The 19,964-nt window shown below is 37.6% G+C and overlaps 1 protein-coding gene across 2 annotated transcripts in view; it reads left to right on the top strand.

The window, feature by feature from the left end:
* The window catches only part of XRN1 (5'-3' exoribonuclease 1), a 101,197-nt gene that overhangs the window by 49,807 nt on the left and 31,426 nt on the right, over window positions 1-19,964 (top strand). For both annotated transcript variants that reach the window (XM_060011367.1, XM_060011366.1), the window contains exons 24-29: window positions 501-616; window positions 1,130-1,276; window positions 7,052-7,141; window positions 7,530-7,665; window positions 18,440-18,496; window positions 18,636-18,768. In XM_060011367.1, coding sequence (XP_059867350.1) covers window positions 501-616; window positions 1,130-1,276; window positions 7,052-7,141; window positions 7,530-7,665; window positions 18,440-18,496; window positions 18,636-18,768 — 679 coding nt within the window. The remainder of the gene's footprint in view (window positions 1-500; window positions 617-1,129; window positions 1,277-7,051; window positions 7,142-7,529; window positions 7,666-18,439; window positions 18,497-18,635; window positions 18,769-19,964) is intronic.

Here is a 19,964-nt window from a genome sequence, read left to right as displayed (position 1 = left end):
GGGGAAACAAATATTACTTATATCTATATATGAAGGACACTCAGTTTTGCTCAGTAGCAACTATTTTGATGACATACTCATGTTTTAATTCAATGTAATAATTATCAAGACCTCAATTTTTCCCAGGTATTTTACCAGGTCCTTCTTAGAACATGAAAATTAATTTTTTAAAAATCGTTCTCGCCTACAGAGTTTGCCGTCTAATACTTACTGTAGAGTTCATTTCTTGAGGCAGTTTCACAAACTGTATGTTTCCTCCCCCTTTCATTCATCCTTGGGAATTCTGTTCTTTAAGGAGAGAGAGGAGCAGAAATATTCTGCCTATAAATCCTTTAACAAAAAGCAGGGTGGGGGGTAATAGGTCACTTACTTTTGAGAATCCTTACATTGCCACAATCCAAAATGTTAGTGATGTCTTATCTCCAGATTTTAAAGGTAAAGAAATGCTGCTTTAATGCTTTGTGTTTCCATAATTGACCTTTTTGTTTTTATATTTAAAGAAATATTCTATAAAGTACAACCCAGGATATGTGTTGGCCAGTCGCCTTGGAGTGAGTGGATACCTTGTTTCAAGGTTTACAGGAAGTATTTTTATTGGAAGAGGATCTAGGAGAAAGTAAGTTTATGTTAGAGAAATTTACTTAAAGTGGCAGAAAAAAATTAAATAATAAAGATAAAATGGTTAATATTTCAGTATTTATTTTCTCTTATTAATTGCTCTGAATTTTCTTTAAAAATTATGCATAGATTCCTCTGATGGTGATCTTTTATCTAAATGGCACATGCTTTAGGTGTTTGGAAAGACAGTTCTTATTTTTAGCAGCTAACAAATTGAACCTTGAAAAAAGGTATCAGATGGTGTGTGTGAATCTCAATTATATATTTCCCTACATTTCCTTATTTCATTCTCCTCTCAATTACATAATCTATTTGTATGCTTTGTTGACTTGGGTTTTGAAGCCTTTCCTCTAGTTTTTCCACTACTGCTACTTTGGAAATAACCATGATAACTAAAATGTAGAAAACCAATCAAGACTAAACTTTTCTAAAAATTGAAAGCAAAGCTTTTTATTCTTTGAACAAAATTTTAAAACTTTTGTGTGTATGTGTGTGTGTGGTTTAAATTCAGCCCTCATGGAGACCATAAAGCAAATGTGGGTTTGAATCTCAAATTCAACAAAAAAAATGAGGAGGTACCTGGATATACTAAGAAAGTTGGAAGTGAATGGATGTATTCATCTGCAGCAGAGCAACTTCTTGCAGAGTACTTGGAGAGGTAAGTGCCTAGCAAGATCCTGCTAGGCATCCAACAATGTAGGAATGTGATAACTATTTTGCCTTGCTGATAAGAAAAATGTTTCCTTTAGTAAAATGTGACATATGTTAATATAAACTTAATTTAGTGTCATGAAGCATCATAGCCACTAGTTACAATAGAGTAGAAAAATACTGTACTTATATTATTCAAAATTAAAAAGGAAGGTGAGAATTGGCCTCCTTTTAATTAAAAATTTCCTTAACTTACTATCTTAAGTTATTCACTACTCTGCATGTCTGTGTCAGTAGTAAGAGGATTGGTATGGATAAACAAAACAACTCTTGGCGTAGTGAATTTTCTTAAAACTCCAGCTGGACAATAGATTACTATCCTAGAATCACTGAATTTAATTGCTGAAATAAATAGTCTAAGAAGTCAACAAGTCTCAGCTCCTCCTCATAAAACTGAGAAATCTGAGTACCAAGATTTACTGAATTAGTGTCAACGATTCATAGGAAATGCTGTACTTCTGGTTAGCAATTGAATGTTCTGTCCATTGTTCCACTGGTTTCTAACCTTCTTATATTTGAGGATCCCTGTATTAGTTTCCTAGAGCTGCCTTAACAAAATACCACAAACTGGTTGGCTTAAAACGACAGAAATTTATTGTCTCACAGTTCTGAACACCAGAGTCCAAAATCAAGATGTTGATAGGGCCATGCCTCCCGTGAAGGTGCTAGGGAAGGACCTGTTCCATACCTGTCTCCTAGCTTCCTGTAGCCTCACGAGTTTTGTTCCTTAGCCTATAGATGCATCACCCCAATCTTCCATCTTCACATGGTTCTCTCCTTATGTGTCTTCATATCATCTTTTTCTAAAATTTTATTGGAGTATAGTTGATTTACAATGTTGTGTTAGTTTCAGGTGTACAGCAAAGTTACTCAGTTATACGTATACATATATTCATTCATTTTTAGATTATTTTCTCTTACGGGTTATCACAGAATATTGAATAGAGTTCCCTGTGCTATACAGTATGTCCTTGTTGGTTATCTATCTTATATAAGTAGTGTGTGTATGTTCATCCCAAGCTCCTGATTTATCCCTCCCTGCCACATTTCCCCTTTGGTAACCATAAGTTTGTTTTGGATACCTGTAAGTCTGTTTCTGTTTTGTAAATACGTACATTTGTATCATTTTTTTGAAAATTAGATTCCACATATGAGTGATATCATATATTTGTCTTTGTCTGACTTGCTTCACTTAGTATGATAATCTCTAGGTCCATCCATGTTGCTGCAAATGACATTATTTCATTCTTTTTTATAGCTGAGTAATATTTGATTGCACATACGTACCACATCTTTATCCATTTCTCTGTTGATGACATTTAGGTTGCTTCCATGTCTTGGCTATTGTAAATAATAGTACTGCAATGAACATTGGGGTGTATGTGTCTTTTCGGATTATGGTTTTCTCCAGATATATGCCCAGGAGTGGGATTGCTGGATCATATGGTAGTACTGTTTTTAGTTTTTTAAGGAACCTCTATACTCTTCTCCATAGTTGTTCCAATTCACATTCCCACCAACAGTGTAAGAGGGTTCCCTTTTCTCCACACCCTGTCCAGTGTTTACTGTTTGTGGAATTTTTGCTGATGGCCATTCTGACCCATGTGAGGTAATACCTCATTCTAGTTTTGATTTACATTTCTCTGATAATTAGCGATTTGAGCATCTTTTCATGTGCTTTTTGGACATCTTTATGTCTTCTTTGGAAAAATATCTATTTAGATCTGCCCATTTTTTGATTGGGTTGCTTATTTTTTTGATATAGAGCTGCATGAACTGTTTGTGTATTTTGGAGATTAACCCCTTGTCAGTCGCTTCATTTGCAAATATCTTCTCCCATTCTAAGGGTTGTCTTCTCATTTTGTTTATGGTTTCCTTTGCTGCATATCATCTTTCCTTTGTTTCTGTCTGTGTCCAAATTTCCCCTTTTTATAAGGACACCAGTCATATTGGATTAGAGCCTATCCTAATGACATTTTAGTTTGATTACTTCTTTTAAAATCCTATTTCAAAATAAAGTCAGATTCTGAGGTACTAGGAGTTGGGACTTCAGTTATGTCTTATGTTGGGGTGGGCGTGGGGGAGACACATTTCAACTGCATATTACCATCTAAAAATTTAGATAATTTCTTCTATTTACCTCCATGTTTCCTTAAAAATGTCATATTTAGACTGCTTTTTCTTGATTTTTCAACTTGACATATGCATTGATTTCATGCCATGAATGATGAAGCTTTAGCTTTCTTTTACCAGCCCCGCTTCCCATTCCCTTACCTCCCTACACACATGAACACATTTCCCCTCTCATTATAGTTTTATCACAATTTTTTAAATTAAATCTGTTCTTAAGGTTTAGTTGATTAAGGTAAATGTAAATGGTCACCTCTGGATCTTGTAGAGTATTGCATTTCCTTTCTTGTACACATTTTTGTTCTTTTCTGTGTTGTTTATTCATTTGTTTCTTATCTATGTTCACGTAACCAATGCGGCCCCAAACTCTGTGCCATAGCTGGAAAACTTAATACAGTCAAACAGGTCATGTGACCTCTCAGTTCCATTTTCTTCTTGTATACTTCCTCTTAAAACTGTCTTTCTTCCTGCTTCAGTGTGAACTAATTGCTCTCCTGGGCTGTTGTACAGCTTTCATTCAAGTTTCTCTTTACTCTCATCCTAGGAATTCCCTTCACCATTCTTCTGCATAGGATTCCTTTATTTCCGGGCTTTCATGCTTTATTCCTTCTGATTTATGTCTCCATTTTGATGGAGCACTTATGCCAGTGGCTTCCTGAGAAAGCTTACATGTCTGGAAATTTCTTTAAACCTCCCTGATACTTGGTTGATAGCTCGCCTGGGTCTAGAATCCTAGATTGCAGATTATTTTCCTTCAGAATTTGAAAAGCGCTGCTCCATTCTCCTGTTTCCTTTGCTGTCAAGAAGTCTTGTGTTATTCTGATTCTTAATCTTTGTGCATGATCTGTTTTTCATTTTCTGAAACCTTTTTAGAATCTTCCCTTTACCAATACTATTTTAATAATGTGAAGATGTGTGCCTTGGAATGGGTCTTTTTTCTTTCATTTTGCTGTTCAGCCCTTTCAAACTTGAAACTGATGCCCTTCCATTCTGAGAAACTTTATTGTATTATTTCTTTGATAATTTCCTCCTCACCATTTTGTTGTTGTCATTCTCTCTTTCTAGGACTCTTTTTTTTTTTTTTTTTGCGGTACACGGGCTTCTCACTGCTGTGGCCTCTCCTGTTGCGGAGCACAGGCTCCGGATGCTCAGGCTCAGCGGCCATGGCCCACGGGCCCAGCCGCTCTGCGGCATGTGGGATCTTCCTGGACCGCGGCACGAACCCGCATCCCCTGCATCGGCAGGCGGACTCTCAACCACTGCGCCACCATGGAAGCCCTAGGACTCCTTTTGATAGATGTTAGACCTTCTGGATTAATTCTCCTAATTTTCTTATCTCTTTTCATCCGTTTTCTGTATTATACTCCTGTTCTACTCTGTGGGAGATTTCTTCAGCTTTAACTTATTTTTTATTTAATCATTTTTAATTTCTAGAAGTGTTTCCTTATTCTCTGGCATTCCTTTTTTTGTAGCATCTTGTTCTTATAATGAATGAAATATCTTCTTTTATTTCTCTGAAGATAGTAATCTAGATTTTCTTCTATTCTTAATACTTTCTGTTTACTACAAATTGCTTTTATTTTTCCTTTTCTGTTTGATTTGATCTCTGTTTTCATGTTAAAGTTTTTTTTTTTTTTGGTCTTGTGGTTCATATTTTCTATTCAGTGATTAAAGAGGTGACTGGATGGGCTTCCCTGGTGGCGCAGTGGTTGAGAGTCTCCCTGCTGATGCAGGGGGCACGGCTTCATGCCCCGGTCTGGGAAGATCCCACATGCCGTGGAGCGGCTGGGCCCATGAGCCATGGCCGCTGAGCCTGCACGTCCGGAGCCTGTGCTCCGCAACGGGAGAGGCCACAACAGTGAGAGGCCCACGTACCGCAAAAAAAAAAAAAAAAAAAAAAATGCTGACTGGAAATTTAATGTGCTTCAGTGAGGCTTCTCTGGTGGGACTTGGCTGTTGCAGCAGAGCATCTCCAAATATCACTACCTATATGTATATCTTTTCTCTTGAGCTGGGTAGTTTTCCCAGAAAGGTATTCTGCAGCCTTTTTCTTGGAGGACAGATATGGAGAACAAAACTGACTTCCAGTGTTCTGGAAATTAACCAGAGTAAGGGGGTCTCATTACATAGTGGATACTGTGGTACACACCCAGATGTCTCTTCACGACTCAGGACCTACTCCCTGGGCAGCAGGAATGCTGCTGTCTCACAGCCCTCAGCAGTGAGCCCTCTTCAGGAATTGCCCGACAGAAGAGAACTGCCTCACCTAAAGTTATGTCCCTTTCCCACAACAGCCACACATCCAATACCTCATCAACAAGAAGATGTAAAGGCTCAGCCAACCTGATTGCCCCAGTTCAGGATAAGTCTGAGGAGCCATCCTACTTTGAGATCTCTATGCTACTGGCCAAGGAGTTCATTAAGATTGAACCACAGCCCAACTTCTCCCTGAGCCCAATTCCCCTTCCTTCTTTCCCTTCCACAGGTGTTATTTCCACAGAACACACTAATAAACTTTTTCCATGTTTATCTCCATCTCAGAGTCTGCTTCTTAAAGATGTTATACTTCCTAGCCTGCTTCCTAGTGGCATGTTGTATAGTAATATTTTCACTGATCCCCTGTTTTCAGTAGGGCACCTATCCTCTCTTCCTCATGCCCCACCCATCCAGTTTCCTGTGCCTGGATTACCCAAGGCTCGAGCAGCCCCCATTTAGCCTCTCTGAAAGTAAACTACATGATTTACGCTGAGGTGGAGGTGACTGCCTAACTACTTATACAAAATTTTCAACTAAAAGCCTGTTAAACCCACCCCATACTGCAGCATCAAAATGTATGGAGCCCATATCTCCTGAGCTTTTGCAGACTTTCACAGTTTACATCAGCTTGCTTCTTGTTGACTTCCCACTCTGTTGACTTAGGGTACAGCTTATTCCTATCTGTCAAGTCAGTTCATACATATCTATTCAGTTTTCAGTTTCTAAAATTTTGTTAACTCAGCATGTACTATCAGATTCTCTGCTTCTCTCTTCATCTGTCTTTATAGGTCCATGCCCTTTTTTCTACTTTACTATTCTTTTAGCAGGCTGGGAAGGGAGCAGAAATAAGCACATGTGTTCAGTCTGCTATGTGTATTTGAAAGTACTACAGTACACTGTTAGAGAACAATGGAATTTTGAGGAATATCAGAAGAAACTTTTAGTGGATTTTCATTTGCTCTTTTGTGGAGTGCTCTAGCTTTATTGTGAAAACTAGAAAATGAACCTGTATACATTATTTTTGTCCATTTATCACCTGTCATTATAGTCTAAGAGGGATAGAGTCAGTAATTGAATCATCATAGTTTCAATTATAAAAATTTCAGTTATAAAAATCATAGTTTAATTATACTTAAGAATTGAATCATTTCTCCCTCATCTTTTTTTGAGGACCTATGAATACTTTCAATCTTTTGGTCTCTATCCCTTATATGTTTACATAATTAGTCCTCAGTATATTTAATATATCCCCTTAGGATCCAGAAATTTGATAGGAAGTTTATATGAAATTAGCCATATTTTTAAAAGCAGTATTTTTGTTTGTTTGTTCGGCTAGAGCTCCAGAACTGTTTAGTTATATAGCCAAAAATAGCCAAGAGGATGTGTTCTATGAAGACGACATTTGGCCTGGAGAAAATGAGAATGGGTAAGCAAAATTTATGAGATTTATTGCAGCATAGTTCAACTTAGTGGTTCTACTGAAGGGTAGTAGTTAGTTTATCAAGAATTTATATTACTCTTGGGGGGAGGGTTTTGTATTGTTTTGTTCTTGCTTTATGATCTTAATATAATTTTTTATTTCATTTAATCAGTAAAGTACTTTTAAACTAATTTTTGTGTTTCATTATAATTACTGAGAAATAACATGTCCATGTTTATATTGGATTCATAATTAGCCCCAATTAAGTGGTGTGATTGATTATATATTTGATATCTTTTATAATTCGTAGCCCTCAGAAAGTTCATATCAGGCCTTTTATATAAACCCTCAGAAAGTTTCAATTAATGTGAAAAAATTATTGTTTTTAATATAGTGCTGAGAAAGTTCAAGAAATTATTACTTGGCTAAAGGGACATCCTGTCAGTACTTTGTCTCGTTCTTCTTGTGATTTACAAATTCTGGATGCAGCTATTGTTGAGAAAATTGAAGAAGAAGTTGAAAAGTGCAAGGTACTAATTTTCAATAACGAAGATTACTGATGAGATTTGAAGTTAAATGAACTATATGTTATCCTACAAATAATTTATTTGTATTTCAATCATATAAAACATATACTTAGTGATTCTAAATTATGTCAAAATATTCTGTAATTTAAAAAAATATTCCAGCCTTTTCCAGTGTCCATTAAGTTTGTCTAAATAAATATAAATGCCCATCTTTTTTCTTTTGGCCGCACCCTGTGGCATGTGGGATCTTAGTTCCCCGACCAGGGATCGAACCCATGCCCCTTGCATTGGGAGCATGGAGTCTTAACCACTGGAACACCAGGGAAGTCCCTAAAGCCATAGCATTTAAATTTTATGTCCTTGTAGTGTTTCTAATTTTAAGAATTAATATTTTCTGAGTCTAGTCAATAGAAAGTTTGTGATTGAGAAATAAGGTTAATTCCCTATTCTTTCCTATTCTAAGTTCTTTAAAAGATACAGTTCATCTTTTTATAGAACATAAAAATTATATTTATTTCACTTTTATTTCCCACTGATAAACTCATTCAGTTACTAAGTATTTTTGAAATCCCACTTAAACTATCCTTTTTTTATGTCTTGATTTTAAAAAGCAGTAACCTGTGTAGGCTTAACTGTTTTATCTGTTTTGATTCCCAATCTTGATGCAATAGAAAATGGGTTAATTTGATTCCTTTTTTTAACTTACAATTTTATTTTTCATATATTTGCCTTTTTATTAAAATGATGTTGCTTTCCTAACACAGTGCTCTCTTGTTTGAACTAATAGCAGAGTAAGTTAAGAACTGGTCTCTCACGTCATTTTCCCCCATCCCTCTTTCAGTATTTAAAACCTTAGGCAAGATAGTTAACCTTTCCATGCCTCCATTTCCTGATTGGTAAAATAAGAATAAAATAGTCCTCATATAGTCCTCAAAAGAATTAACTGAGTTAATACATATAAACTCCTAATAATGCCTAGCTATTATTAATGCTTAATAATACTTAGCTATTATTATTTGAATTCTCTTATCACATGCTCAAGAGCTATGAATTCGGTCTGGAAAACCACCACTAGATGACTCTTTAAGAAAAAATGTAAGGCTCAGAGCCAAGAGTTTGATATTTTGAAAGGTTAATGATATTCAGCTGAGGATAGAAAGCCTGTATTTCTTTTTAATTGTCTTTCAATGTAAAGTCTATTTGTCCAGTATGGTTTTTGAAATGAGTTTTCCACTTAACAAAAGTTTATAGCTTTAAGCCCTCAATTTTTATTTGAACCCATTTGGATGCAGAGCTTTCTAAAATGTTTTACACATTCTCCCCTTACTTTGCAAACTGAAGATACACATACAAAGTTGTAGTCCATTATTTTGATTACAACATTTTTAAAATGTATGTACATATAGATAAGACAGGACTTTTTTATTAAACCTGTTAATGAGTCAAGGAGGAGCAGTTATGAGTGACTTTTTTTTTCCCCTTTTCAGTGTTATAATGTTATTAGGGTAATAAAGAAAAGAAGGAGAAAAAACTAAAAAATGAACATAACATTCTGAATATAATTTAAACTTTTCTTTTTAATGCTGGGTCATCATTAAAAGTATTCCTAGTTTTCTTATTGACAGTGGTTCCCAAACTCAGCTAATTATCAAAATTACTGGAGGAGCTTTTTAAAAAACGTGCATTCTGGATTCCACCCTCAGAGCAGTACTTCTTGAACTTTGCAAATGAATCACTGGGGGATCTTGATAAAATACAGATTCTGATTCAGTAGCTCTAGGATGAGCAGCTCTTGATATTCTGCATTTCTACCAAGCTCCCAGGTGATCACACTTTCAGTAGTCATTCCCCAGAACTTCTCATTTTAGTAGCTGTGGGTTGGGGCCTATAGTGAAAATGCCCTAGTCTATTAATTTGCCTAGTGAGTCAGGTTTGAATGCCATATTTTCTAATCAATGCTGTAATTATAGTAATAATGCCTAGGGATGTGTTAGATCATATGGGTTGTTTTTTCATATGCAATCCTCCAGGCACAGTTCTTGTGTCTGCTTTTTTAAATTACTTTAAATCTTTTCTCATGTTCTTTTTTCTTGCTATTGTCAGTAGGCACCAGTTGTACTCTATCAGTACTTCTAGTCTGCTATGCCCTGGAAACATAGACACCTTGTCAGTAAGACCTTCGCTTTTCACCCTATTTAAAATTTCAGTCTCTCCCCACACTGCTGATCCCCCTTCTCTGCTTTATATTCCTCTATGCTTTTTATCTTCAAACATGCTATTTTTTTCCCTTAGTTTGTTTCTTGTATGTCTCCCGCAACTAGAATAGAAGAACAGTTCACTGTTCTATCTCCAGTACCTAAATCAATAAATGGCACATAAATAGAACTCAGTAAATATTTATTGATAGATAGAAATGAAATATCTCTATAATAAAAGAAAATAGACTCTGTTTAAAGGCTGGAGCATTTTACTGTATATAAATACAAGAACTCTATAGTACATGGACTCTGTAGCTTAGGGCTGTTTTGTGCCCTTTTGTACTTATGTCCATAAGCTATAGTCTAAAAATAGGTGACTATCATTACAAGTAAACTGCTGCCATTTTTCCTACCAGGTAAGAATTCACTTTTTGAAAATATTTAATGTAAATCATAGTAATGGATTGCAATGGTTATAAAGTATTCTCACTTTTTTTTTTACACAGTATATTTTTCCCTGTTAATTTTTTTAATAGATCTTTATTGGAGTATAATTGCTTCACAATACTATGTTTCTGTTGTACACCAAAGTGAATCAGCCATATGCATACATATGTCCCCATATCCCCTCCCTCTTGAGCCTCCTTCGCATCCTCCCTATTCCACCCCTCTAGGTCATCGCAAAGCACCGAGCTGATCTCCCTGTGCTATGCTGCTGCTTCCCACTATCTAACTATTTTACATTCGGTAGTGTATATATTGTCAATGCTACTCTCACTTCACCCCAGCTTCCCCCTCCCACCCTGTGTCCTCAAGTCCATTCTCTATGTCTACCTCTGTATTCCTGCCCTGCAACTAGGTTCATCCATACCATTTTTTTTTTCTAGATTCCATATATATGCGTTAGCATACGGTATTTGTTTTTCTCTTTCTGACTTACTTCACTCTATTGACAGACTCTGGGTCCATCCACCTCACTACAAATAACTCAATTTTGTTTCTTTTCATGGCTGAGTAATATTCCATTGTATACATGTGTCACATCTTTTCTTTTATAAAGTGAAAGGTGTTTTTTTTAAAATTAATTTATTTTATTTTTGGCTGCATTGGGTCTCTGTTGGGACATGGGCTTTTCTCTAGTTGCAGTGAGCGGGGGCTACTCTTCATTGTGGTGTGCATTGTGGTGCGGTGGCTTCTCTTGCTGCGGAGCACGGGCTCTAGGCATGTGGGAGGCACGTGGGCTCAGTAGTTGTGGCTCACGGGCTCTAGAGCGCAGGCTCAGTAGTTGTGACGCACAGGCTTAGTTGCTCCGCGGCATGTGAGATCTTCCCGGGCCAGGGCTCGAACCCGTGTCCCCTGCATTGGCAGGCGGATTCTTAACCGCTGTGCCACCAGTGAAACCCGCCACATCTTCTTTATCCATTCATCTGTCAGTGGATATTTAGGTTGCTTCCATGTCCTGGCTATTGTAAATAGAGCTGCAGTGAACATTTTGGTACATGACTCTTTTTGAATTATGGTTTTCTCAGGGTATATGCCCAGTAGTGGGATTCCTGGGTCATATGATAGTTCTATTTTTAGTTTTTTGGTTTTTATTTTTTTGCGGTACGTGGGCCTCTCACTGTTGTGGCCTCTCCCATTGCGGAGCACAGGCTCCAGATGCACAGGCTCAGCGGCCATGGCTCACAGACCCAGCCACTCCGCGGCATGTGGGATCTTCCCGGACCGGGGCACGAACCCGTGTCCCCTGCATCGGCAGGCGGACTCTCAACCACTGTGCCACCAGGGAAGCCCTCTATTTTTAGTTTTTTAAGGAACATCCATATGGTTCTCCATAGTGGTTGTATCAATGTACCTTCCCACCAACAGTGCAGGAGGGTACCCTTTTCACCACACCCTTTCCAGCATTTATTGTTTCTACATTTTTTGATAACTGCCATTCTGACTGGTGTGACATGATACCTCATTGTAGTTTTGATTTGCATCTCTCTAATAATTAGTGATGTTGAGCATCTTTTCACGTGGCTCTTGGCCATCTGTATGTCTTCCTTGGTGAAATGTCTGTTTAGGTCTTCTGCCCATTTTTTAATTGGATTGTTTTTTTGTTATTGAGCTCCATGAGCTGTTTGTATATTTTGGACATTAATCCTTTGTCTATTGTTTCATTTGCAAGTATTTTCTCCCATTCTGAGGGTTGTCTTTTTGTCTTGTTTATGGTTTGCTTTGCTGTGCAAAAGCTTTTAAGTTTAATTAAGTCCCATTTACTTATTTTTGTTTTTATTTCCATTACTCTAGGAGGTGGATCAAAAGAGATCTTGCTGTGGTTTATATCGAAGCGTATTTTTCCTATGTTTTCCTCTAAGAGTTTTATATTGTCTGGTCTTACATTTAGGTCTTTAAACCATTTGGAGTTTATTTTTGTGTATGGTGTTAGGGAGTGTTCTAGTCTAGTTCTTTCACATGTAGCTGTGCAGTTTTCCCAGCACCACTTATTGAAGAGGCTATTTTTTCTCCATTGAATGTTTTTGCCTCCTTTGTCATAAATTAGGTGACCATATGTGCGTGGGTTTATCTCTGGGCTTTCTATCCTGTACCATTGCTCTATATTTCTGTTTTTGTACCAGTACCATATTGTCTTGATTACTGTACCTTTGTGGTATATAGTTTGAGGTCAGGGAGCCTGATTCCTCCAACTCTGTTTTTCTGTCTCAAGATTGCTTTGGCTGTTCGGGGTCTTTTGTGTTTCCATACGAATTGTAAAATTCTCTGTTCTAATTCTGTGAAGAATGCCATTGGTAGTTTGATAGGGATTGCGTTGAATCTGTAGATAGCTTTGGGTAGTATAGTTATTTTCACAATATTGATTCTTGCAATCGAAGAACATGGTATATTTCTCCATCTATTTATGTCATCTTTGATTTCTTTCATCAGTGTTTTATAGTTTTCTGAGTACAACTCTTACACCTCCTTAGGCAGGTTTATTCCTAGGTATTTTATTCTTTTTTTTGTGATGGTAAATGGTATTGTTTCCTTAATTTCTCTTTCTGATTTTTTGTTGTTGGTGTATAGGAATGCTAGAGATTTCTGTGCATTAATTTTGTATCCTGCAACCTTACCAAATTCATTGATTAGTTCTAGTAGTAGTTTTCTGGTGGCATCTTTAGGATTTTCTATGTACAGTATCATGTCATCTGCAAACAATGACAGTTTGACTTCTTCTTTTCCAATTTGTATTCTTTTTATTTCTTTTTCTTCTCTAATTGTCGTGGCTAGGATTTCCAAAACTGTGTTGAATAAGAGTGGCGAGAGTGGACATCCTTCTTTGTCCCTGATCTTAGTGGAAATGCTTTCAGTTTTTCACCATTGAGCATGATGCTTGCTGTGGGTTTGTCATATATGGCCTTTATTATGTTGAGGTAGGTTCCCTCTATGCCAATTTTCTGGAGAGATTTTATCATAAATCGGTGTTGAATTTTGTCAAAAGCTTTTTCTGCATCTGTTGAGATGATCATATGGTTTTTATTCCTTAATTTGTTAATGTGATGTACCACATTGACTGATTTGCATATATTGAAGAATCCTTGCATCCCTGGGATAAATCCCACTTGACCATGGTGTATGATCCTTTTAATGTGTTGTTGAATTCTGTTTGCTAGTATTTTGTTCAGGATTTTTGCATCTATGTTCATCAGTGTATTCATCTATAATTTTCTTTTTTTGTGATATCTTTTTCTGGTATTGATATCAGGGTGATGGTGGCTTCGTAGAATGAATTTGGGAGTGTTTCTCCCTCTGCAATTTTTTGGAAGAGTTTGAGAAGGATCAATGTTAGCTCTTCTCTAAATGTTTGATGGAATTTGCCTGTGAAGCCATCTGGTCCTGGACTTTTGTTTGTTGGAAGATTTTTAATTAGGGTTTCAATTTCAGTGCTTGTGATTGGTCTGTTTATATTTTCTAATTCTTCCTGGTTTAGTCTTGGAAAATTGTACCTTTCCAAGAATTTGTCCATTTCTTCGTGGTTGTCCATTTTATTGGCATATAGTTGTTTGTAGTAGTCTCTTATAATCCTTTGTATTTCTGCGGTGTCAGTTTTGATTTCTCCCTTTGCATTTCTAATTTTACTGATTTGTATCCTCTCCCTTTTTTTCTTGATGAGTCTGGCTAAGGGCTTATCAATTTTGTTTATCTTCTCAAAGAACGAACTTTTAGTTTTATTGATCTTTGCTATTGTTTTCTTCATTTCTATTTCATTTATTTCTGCTCAGATTTTTATGATTTCTTTCCTTCTACTGACTTTGGGTTTTCTTTATTCTTCTTTCTGTAATTGTTTTCAGTGTAAGTTTAGATTGTTTATTTGAGATTTTTCTTGTTTCTTGAGGTGAGATTGAATTGCTATAAACTTCCCTCTTGGAACTGCTTTTGCTGCATCCCATAGGTTTTGGGTCATCGTGTTTTCATTGTCATTTGTTTCTATGTATTTTTTTATTTTTTCTTTGATTTCTTTAGTGATCTCTTGGTTATTTAGTAATGCACTGTTTAGCCTCCATGTTATTTGTGTTTTTTACAGTTTTTTTCCTGTAATTGATTTCCAGTCTCATAACGTTGTGGTCAGAAAAGATGCTTGATACGATTTCAATTTTCTTAAATTTTCTGGGGCTTGATTTGTGACCCAAGATGTGATCTATCCTGAAGAATGTTCCATGTGCACTTGAGAAGAAAGTGTATTCTGCCACTTTTGGGTGGAATGCTCTATAAATATCAATTAAATCTACCTGGTCTATTGTGTTATTGAAAACTTGTGTTTCCTTATTTATTTTCTGTTTGTATGATCTTTCCATTGGTGTAAGCGGGGTGTTAAAGTCCCCTACTATTGTGTTACTGTCGATTTCTCCTTTTGTGGTTGTTAGCATTTGCCTTATGTATTGAGGTGCTCCTATGTTGGGTGCATAAACATTTTTTTTTTTTACTTTATTTTATTTTTGGCTGTGTTGGGTCTTTGTTGCCGTTAGCGGGCTCACTCTAGTTGCAGCGAGCGAGTGCTACTCTTTGTTGTGGTGCATGGGCTTCTCATTACACTGGTTTCTCTTGCTGTGGAGCACAGGCTCTAGAGTGCAGGCTCAATACTTGTGGTGCACGGGCTTAGTTGCTCCACGGCATGTGGAATCTTCTCAGGCCAGGGCTCTAACCTGTGTCCCCTGCATTGGCAGGCAGATTGTTAACCACTGTGCCATCAGGGACGCCCCATAAACATTTATAATTGTTATATCTTCTTCTTGGATTGATCCTTTGATCATTATGTAGTGTCCCTCCTTATCTCTTGTAACAGTCTTTATTTTAAAGTCTGTTTTATCAGACACAAGTATTGGTACTCCAACTGTCTTTTGATTTCCATTTGCATGGATATCTTTTTCCATCCCTTCACTTTCAGTCTGTATGTGTCCCTAGGTCTGAAGTGGGTCTCTTGTAGACAGCATATATATGGGTCTTGTTTTGGTATCTCTTCAGCCAGTCTGTGTCTTTTGGTTGGGGCATTTAATCCGTTTACATTCAAGGTTATTATCAATATGTATGTTCCTGTTACCATTTTCTTAATTGTTTTGGGTTTGTTTTTGTGGGTCTTTTTCTTCTCTTGTGTTTTCCGCCTAGAGAAGCTTCTTTAGCATTTGTTGTAAAGCTGGTTTGGTGGTGCTGAATTCTCTTAGCTTTTGTTTGTCTGAAAAGCTTTTGATTTCTCCATTGAATCTGAATGAGATTCTTGCTGGGTAGAGTAATCCTGGTTGTAGGTTTTTCTCTTTCATCACTTTAAGTATATCCTGCCACTCCCTTCTGGCCTGCAGAGTTTTTGCTGAAAAATCAGCTGATAACCTTATGGGGATTCCTTTTTATGTTATTTTTTGTTTTTCCCTTGCTGCTTTTAATACTTTTTCTTTGAATTTAATTTTTGTTACTTTGATTAGTATGTATGTGTCTTGGTGTGTTATTCCTAGGGTTTATCCTGTATGAAATTCTCTTTGCTTCCTGGGCTTGGGTGACTGTTTCCTTTCCCACGTTAGGAAAGTTTTCGACTATAATCTCTTCAAATATTTTCTCAGACCTTTCTTTTTCTCTTCTTCTTCTGGGACCCCTATAATTTGATTGTTGGTGAATTTAGTGTTGTTCCAGAGGTTTCTGAGATTGTCTTCAATTCTTTTCATTCTTTTTTCTTTATTCTGCTCCTCGGCAGTTATTTCCACCATTTTGTCTTCCAACTCACTTATTTGTTCTTCTGTCTCAGTTATTCTGTTACTGATTCCTTCTAGTGTGTTTTTCATTTCAGTTATTGTGTTGTTCATCTCTGTTTGTTTGTTCTTTAGTTCTTCTAGATCTTTGTTAAACATTTCTTGTATTTTCTCAATCCATGCCTCCATTCTGGTTCTGAGCTTCTGGATCATCTTTACTATCATTACTCTGAATTCTTTTTCAGCTAAATTGCCTGTTTCCTCTTCATTTATTTGGTCTTGTAGGTTTTTACCTTCCTCTTACGTCTGTGACATATGTTTTTGCCGTCTCTCTCTCTCTTTCTTTTTTCTTTTTAATGAGCGGGATTGTGTTCCTGTCTTACTGGTTGTTTGGCCTGAGGCTTCCAACACTGGAGTTTGTAGGCTGTTGGGTAGAGCTGGGTCTTGGTGCTGAGATGAGGAACTCGTGAGACCTCACTCCAATGAATATTCGCTGGGGTCTGAGGTTCTCTGTTAGTCCAGTGGTTCCGTCACAGAACTCCCACCACAGGAGCTTCAGCCCGACCCCTGGCTCGTGAACCAAGATCCCGCAAGCCAAATGGGGTGGCAAAAAAAAAGAGAGAGAGAACAATAACAAAGTAAAAGATAAAATTAGACTAGGAAGCTAACAGATATGTTAGAAAGAATATAAAAATAAAAATATAGATGAATCAACAACTGGAAGGTACAATAGTACAATTGTAAAAAGGAGGCAGAGGGAAAAGAGGGGAAAAAAAAGGCAGGGATGGAGGCCTTGGCTGTGGAGGGCGGGGCCTAAGCAAGGGCAAGGTTTGGGCGGTGGGTGGGGCCTGTGCTCAGGACCCACAGGGCGGGAAAAGGCCCTCATGGCTGTGTGGGGTGGGGGGTGGGGCTTAGGCTCAAAGGAACAGGAGGGACCCAGGCGTACCCCCCACTCCTGGTCTCAGAGGCCAGGGCCTCACCTGGGAACCCAGCAGGCTCCCTGAGTCTGATTGGGAAGGGCAAACTCCCTCTGCTCCCCTCCCACTCCTCCTGGAGGGCCCCTCCCGCCTGCCTCGCCTGATCTCCCCAGCCTCCCTCCTGTGCCCCCACAGCCTGGAGGGGGCTTTGGAGAGCAGGGTCCAGCCTGGGAGCTCAGCAGGCTCCCCGTGCCCACATGAGTGGGGCAAACAGCCTCTGCTCCTCTCCCACTACTCCCAGAGGGCCCTTCCCGCCTGCCTATCCTGCTCTCCCCAGCCTCCCTCCTATGCCTCTAGGACCCACGTGGCCTGAAGGAGGCATTGGTGGGGGGGGGGGGTGCTACCGGCCTGGGAGCTCAGCAGGCTCCCTGGGCCAGAGTGGGCCGGGTGATCGCCCTCTGCTCCTTTCCTGCTCCTCTTGGAGGGCCCCTCCTGCCTGCCTTTCCTGATCTCCCAGGGGCACCCATCCTGTCAGGCCTCCACTTCTCCTCCCCCCTGAGTTCCCCCACCTTGGGCATCAGGGTCCCCCACCAGCGGCTGGCAGGCACCCTAGTTGTGGGGCGATGCTAACTTGCATCTTCCCACACAACCATCTTGACTCCTATTCTCACATTTCTATTAGGTAGAACAGGTAATATTATTTCCATCTTACAGATTGAAGGAAGCTGGTGCTTAAGTGTGAGGTCACAGAATTAACAAGTAGCAAATGGAGGAGAAAACTCTTCTTCCAGCATTTTTAGATAGTCAAAAATTTAAACACCAAAGCCAGTTTTCAAAAGCAAAGACTTTGTATGAATGTTACCTTAATTTTTATAAGTAGCCACAAAACCCAAAGTATTGACATAGATCAATACTTTATACCTGTTTTTCCTTTACTGTTAATCTTTATTGACTATTATATACAATTCTTCTTAGGATAAAAAGGCATTTGAATAGGATAGCATTTACATAAAGTTCAAAACTGACAAGTATAATCTTTAGTGTTAGAAATAAGGTTACATTGGGGAGGGGTAGTAACTGGAAGACAATACAAGCGTTCCCTATTTTTATTTTCTTTTTTCAAGGTCTTTTAAGTTGTGCTTAGTAGTGTTCTGTTTCTTGAACTGAGTGTGGATATACATACATATGCTCATACTATAAAAATTCATCAGATTTTATACTTATAAGTTTGCATTTTTCTATATGTCTTATATATCAACAAAAAAATTTTACTTCAAAAAATGTAAGAATTTATTTATTCATCCTTGCTTGCATCTAAAGAAATTCACAAATCTTAAAATTACTCATTTCTTTTGGCTTTTTAACATTCAGGCATGTCCATATATTGAAAAATAATTTAAAATTTTAATATTTTAAAAATATTTTCAAATTCTTCTTTCCTCAGCAAAGAAAGAATAATAAGAAGGTTCGAGTGACAGTGAAGCCCCATTTGCTATACAGAGTAAGTTTCCTGTCAGAGAATTCAGAGTTGTTGTTTTTGCTTTGAAAGTATAGAAGGAACAAAATGTTTTCAATACATTAGTAGAAAAACTTCTTAAAATTAGTGTTAATAATAATAATTAAATCTTTCTTCTCTTCAGCCTTTAGAACAGCAACATGGAGTCATTCCTGATCGGGATGCAGAGTTTCGTCTCTTTGACCGAGTTGTAAATGTGAGAGAGAACTTTTCCGTTCCAGTTGGCCTTCGGGGCACCATCATAGGAATTAAAGGGGGTAATAATTCAATATTTGACGTGTCTCCAACTGTGTTTATATTGTAGAGTGAAACACAAACTTGTGTGTGTTATACGTAAGCAGTAAGCAACTATAAATCAGGAAAAACACTAAATCCTTTTATGTTTTAGTTAAGTTTTTTCCAGCTTTAGGTTTTCAGAGAAAATTCTTCTTCTCTATCTTGTGTAATCATCTGGGAAGTGATTAAAACGTGGGGAAGTTGAGGAACGGCTGCTGAAAATTTGGTAGCTTATGTGTAGCACATTAAAATTATCTAAAACCTTAGAATACATACTTGTGTTTTCATGAAACTAAGAGAAACATTTCATCGGGCTTCATCTAACCTTGTTCAGGGCTTTACCTTAATTGTCATTGTAATCTCTTGATATCTGTGGAGAAATAAACAAACATGATGCATCAGCTTATTTGTGGTTAAAAGATTTGCATATTTATTTGAATTTTATGAATACAACTAGATATTGTATGTAAAACAGACCTATCAATCTGTTGTATAACAATGTGCATATAGTTAACACTACAATACTATACATTTAAAAATGGTTACAATGATAAATTTTATATTATATGTTTTTTACAAAAAAAGAAAAAAAAAAAGAAAGAAAAATGAGAGTATGGAAAGAAAAGGGAAGAATTAGCTAAGGATCTAAAAATGCCTCAAAGGGATGCCTGGAGTGAGTAGCTTTGCAGCATAGATTCCAAAAAAAAGTCAACCCAACATGAAGCAGCAAATCAGGTACCTAGAGGTCAGAGCGCTGGCAGCACTGTCCCTCCATATCCCAGGCACTCAGCCTTGGTCTCACTGCCAGAAAGAAGGAAGAGCAGACAGGCCATGAGCCTAAGAGAGCTGCTTATTTATTGCCAACAGTGTGCCTGGCACTTTTACATTTTACATTTAACCCTCCCAACCACCTGAGAGGGAGATATTATTTCCTCGCCTAAGAGTTTAAGTGACTTGCCCAAATTTACACAAATAAGTGGCAGAGCTGGGATTTGAACTCTGTGCCCTGTTTCTTTTCTAACTTTGAGCAGTGGTTCTCCACATTTGCACATCTTCTTGGGGTCTGCCTCTAAAAAGAGAATTTTCTTCCCTGATTTTTCTTTGAGTTTTTTTGGGTACATTTCTGGTGCTGAAAATGGAGGTGGGAAGGTTAAGTAGGTTAAGCCCAGGCTAAGTA

The sequence above is a fragment of the Delphinus delphis genome, chromosome 4, assembly GCF_949987515.2.
Source record: "Delphinus delphis chromosome 4, mDelDel1.2, whole genome shotgun sequence".
NCBI classification, from domain to species: domain Eukaryota; kingdom Metazoa; phylum Chordata; class Mammalia; order Artiodactyla; family Delphinidae; genus Delphinus; species Delphinus delphis.
The sequence above is the reverse complement of the archived record's forward strand: the minus strand, read 5'-3'. Positions and strand labels throughout refer to the sequence as shown.